Here is a 3,810-nt window from a genome sequence, read left to right as displayed (position 1 = left end):
TGCGGTCTTCGAAGGAAAGTTTTATAAATGATTTTTCTATAAGAAGCGTTGATCGATTTGAATTAAGGATACAAGGGGCGACCACTAGGATTTTTTATCTGAAAGTGCAACTTTTCCCATAGTAAATCGTATGAAAACTTTGACCCGCTTGCGCTAAATTATAGTTTCACCGATTGCGCTGAAATTTTGCACAGTTCATATGGGACCTAAAAGGAATCAAAAAAGTCGACTGGAGCGAGAATTTGATGTTTGTCCCATACTACCGGTCATAGGTGATATCGATCAGTATGTCACTTTGCAGGATCCATCTAAGAAGAAGACATATTCAGTGTCTGCTGTTTCGCTACGAGTTCTCAGCACCTGGCGAGGCAAAAACATCAAAATACATGTGTACATTTACTCCACCAATGTGGAAACAAATGCACAGTATCGAATCGTACTTCGAACTTTGATTGCTCCGCAAAATCCGGATCGTGCTGGGGCAGATGCAACGAGAAATTATGCTGAATTGGCTGAATATCTGAGGAAGAGCCATCCTGAATTGGAGGGACACAACAGTTCATGGCTACTTTGGGTGAATTTTGTCCATTCTGCATCAGCCCATGATCGCGACTGGTTGAAAGACGCAAAAGCTCCACCATTAGAGTTGGCCAAATATTTTCGTTGGGGAGCTGTTTCGGAAGCGGCCAGATTGCAAGCGGTTCACAGAGTGATGGCTGTGGCACAAACAGCGAACAGTGGATGGGCTCGAGAGGTAAATGAACTGAAAACCGATCTTGATCTCGCAGTATCAATTCTTCAACGAGTATCACAAAAAGTTGATGCGATGGCGGCCAGAGCAGCATTGGGATCTGAACTTTTTGAGGCTTTGGAGTCGGCAACCCGCCCAGAAGAAACGGAATTAAGTCACCAACTTGCTGCTAGAGTAACGGATTGCGTCGACATTGACCATGCGTGATGCTACACTGGATGGTTTTATGTGTGAGCGATCGTCGGACTGCAAAACCACCGTCTCAACTACCTGAACAGGTGTTTGTTTTTATTCTGTAGATATACGATATCACAAAATTCGGCAACTTTTTTCTATAATCCATTTTGTATATGATTTTTTTTTTCAAAATAAAGAAACTAACAAGACTATTGGTTATTTTTGTACTGTAATCAAGTTTTTCGTAAGAATCAGAAGTAACAATGATACAGGTGGGTTTACTCGTTGCAAAGACTTTTTAGTCACTAGTCAGTTCGTCTACAGTAATATTCTTTACTCCGGCGTAACGTTAAAATCCATGCTTTGAGGTGATTGAGCTAGGTCCTTTTCCGGTAAGAATTCACCACCGGGGAAGTACCCACAATGCACAAATATTTTGAAGCAAGGGTAAATTTTGAAGCGATTTACAGCCTCACATACTTCCATTAGCACAGACCTAGACTTAGAAGAATTTTCCTGGTAATGTCGTTGTAAATCCTTTTTCATCAATCCAAAAATCACTTCGATTGGATTGAAAAATGGACAATACGGTGGAAGGAAGATCGGTATGATACCAATTGATCGAAGATATCGTATAATATTGGCGTCACAGTGAATCCTTGCACCGTCAAGTATCCACACCGAATGGAATCCTGGATAGCTCTGAACATTCGCATTGCTTAATGCGAAACTGCGACAACATTCGAAAAATTTGCGACGATTAAATGTTCCTTCGGGTCCAAAAGCTATCCAGCATTCCACCAGCACCTAGAAAGCACAGAAAGGAGACCCTTGGTTTTCGCCAGAATTCACCGCGAAAGATTATCTTCTGACCAATTACACCATATCCTTTTCGCCGTAACATATCTCTACTGTCGAAGCTAACTTCATCCAGGAATACAAGATTGTATAAATCCCACTGAATCGATAGAAGCTCCCTGACAAATCGCACGACCACTTCGCGAATTTGTATAGCTCTTCTCTCTATCGTTTTCCAAGAGAAACCCGCTTCATGGATAATCACGCATACTGAAGATACGCTGATGGATTTGTGAAACTTCTCCTGAAATCGTTGTTTTGCTTCATCTAAAAAGAGCACCAGCTCACTCCGATAGAGCTGTACTAACCAGGATCGCATTTCCAGACCAAACACCAAACTCCTTATAAATTTGTTCTCGTTGCTTACGCCGGAAATATCCTTCTCTCTCAAATTTCTTACACCATTCGTGGATAGTAGATTCCGCTTTTCCATATATCAGTGCCAAGTTCTTCCTGGATATTCCCATACAGAGCCATGGTACACGGTGTTGACTCCGGCGTGCTGGTGACGTACGTTTTGGAGAAAAATGTTGGCCATCGTCTGCAAGATGAATAATGCCAATTCAATTCTGTGTTTTCAACTTACATGAGGCCCATGGTGAGGCCTTTTTAAATTATTGATAGGGTATTGGTTCCCTTGTTAAGCATGTGGGTCCCATTTTCATCCTACGAGAAACAAAGGATTGAAGCGCTGTTTGTTTTGTTTCTTATTTTTGTATTTTTTGTTAGAAATGAGCACCCATGAAAACAAAAAGAACGGAATCAATCGGTGGCGTAATCGCTTGTTTTCGAATGAGATGAAAATGGGAGCGTGAGATTACTGATGGAACACATACCCTATTTAAAATTATTATTCCGAAGCATAAAAAATAGCAACGAAACTGCAAAATCAGCAACAACATGAACTTTGGGTATGTAAACAGAGGAAATGAACTGACATCTAGTCGTCGTGAGTACTGTCAAACCAATGACAGTTAAACAGTTCGCTGTGAACTTCGCTTCGCTAGTCCAACTGGCGAACTCCGATTTGGTGCTGCGACGTCAATACAAGATGCTAATAAGACCGGTGGTTCTCTACGGACACGAGACATGGACGATGCTCGAGGAGGACCTGCAAGCACTCGGAGTTTTCGAGCGACGGGTGCTAAGGACGATCTTCGGCGGTGTGCAGGAGAACTGTGTGTGGCGGAGAAGGATGAACCACGAGCTCGCTGCACTTTACGGCGAACCCAGCATCCAGAAGGTGGCCAAAGCCGGAAGGATACGGTGGGCAAGACATGTTGCAAGAATGCCGGACAACAACCCTGGAAAGTTGGTGTTTGCAACTGATCCGGTAGGTACAAGAAGACGTGGAGCGCAGAGAGCACGATGGGCGGACCAGGTGGAGCGTGATCTGGCGAGTGTTGGGCGTGACCGACTTTGGAGAGCTGCAGCTGCAAATCGAGTATTATGGCGGCAAATTGTTGATTCAGTATTATCATGAATTTGATGTTAACTAAATAAATGAAAAAATGAGGTCTGTACATTTATTACGTAAGGAAATTCGCTGAATGTGGTATCACTCAGTCAAATAAACGTGAAATTATCATAAAATCTTACTTATGAAATGGCATTTAAACAATTCATAACGACCAGAATAAATTTTATAAAGGCGCATTTTGACTTAGAATCGACTCATGGCATGGCTTTTATACGCATTCAGCAACTCTATATTTTCAAGCGTCGATAGCCATGTGGTTTGGACACGAGCTCTTTGATCTCGACGTTAATGAATCGATTCCAGTCTGCAGCAATTAACGATTTTTTTTGCTCTTTTCATAAGTTTATCTTATGTAATAAGGTCATAACAAGCATAATCAATCTTTATAAGGTATTCTTATGGCATCAATATTTAATAGTTATGGCTAAATTTTATAAGATATTTGGATGAATTAGTTTACTTCGCTGAGTGTAAGAATGCAATCCAGAGATTTGTTGTTGATTCCTGATGCAATAATTTTTTTTATTCATATATGTTTTTTTTG

The 3,810-nt window shown here is 41.4% G+C and overlaps 1 protein-coding gene and 1 pseudogene across 1 annotated transcript; one reads left to right on the top strand and one right to left on the bottom strand.

Annotated features, from left to right (window-relative positions):
- Positions 1-259: 259 nt before the first annotated feature.
- On the top strand, positions 260-1,094 carry LOC134286692 (uncharacterized; the record flags this gene model as incomplete). The annotated part of the gene is made up of 1 exon (XM_062848344.1): positions 260-1,094. A coding segment is annotated over one exon (699 nt), but the record flags the coding sequence as incomplete, so codon positions are not given.
- A 76-nt stretch (positions 1,095-1,170) lies between these two features.
- On the bottom strand, positions 1,171-2,572 carry LOC115259997 (uncharacterized; annotated as a pseudogene).
- Between the last annotated feature and the right edge of the window lie 1,238 nt (positions 2,573-3,810).

The sequence above is a fragment of the Aedes albopictus genome, chromosome 2, assembly GCF_035046485.1.
Source record: "Aedes albopictus strain Foshan chromosome 2, AalbF5, whole genome shotgun sequence".
Lineage (NCBI taxonomy): Eukaryota > Metazoa > Arthropoda > Insecta > Diptera > Culicidae > Aedes > Aedes albopictus.
This window is presented reverse-complemented; position numbering and strand designations above follow the sequence as displayed.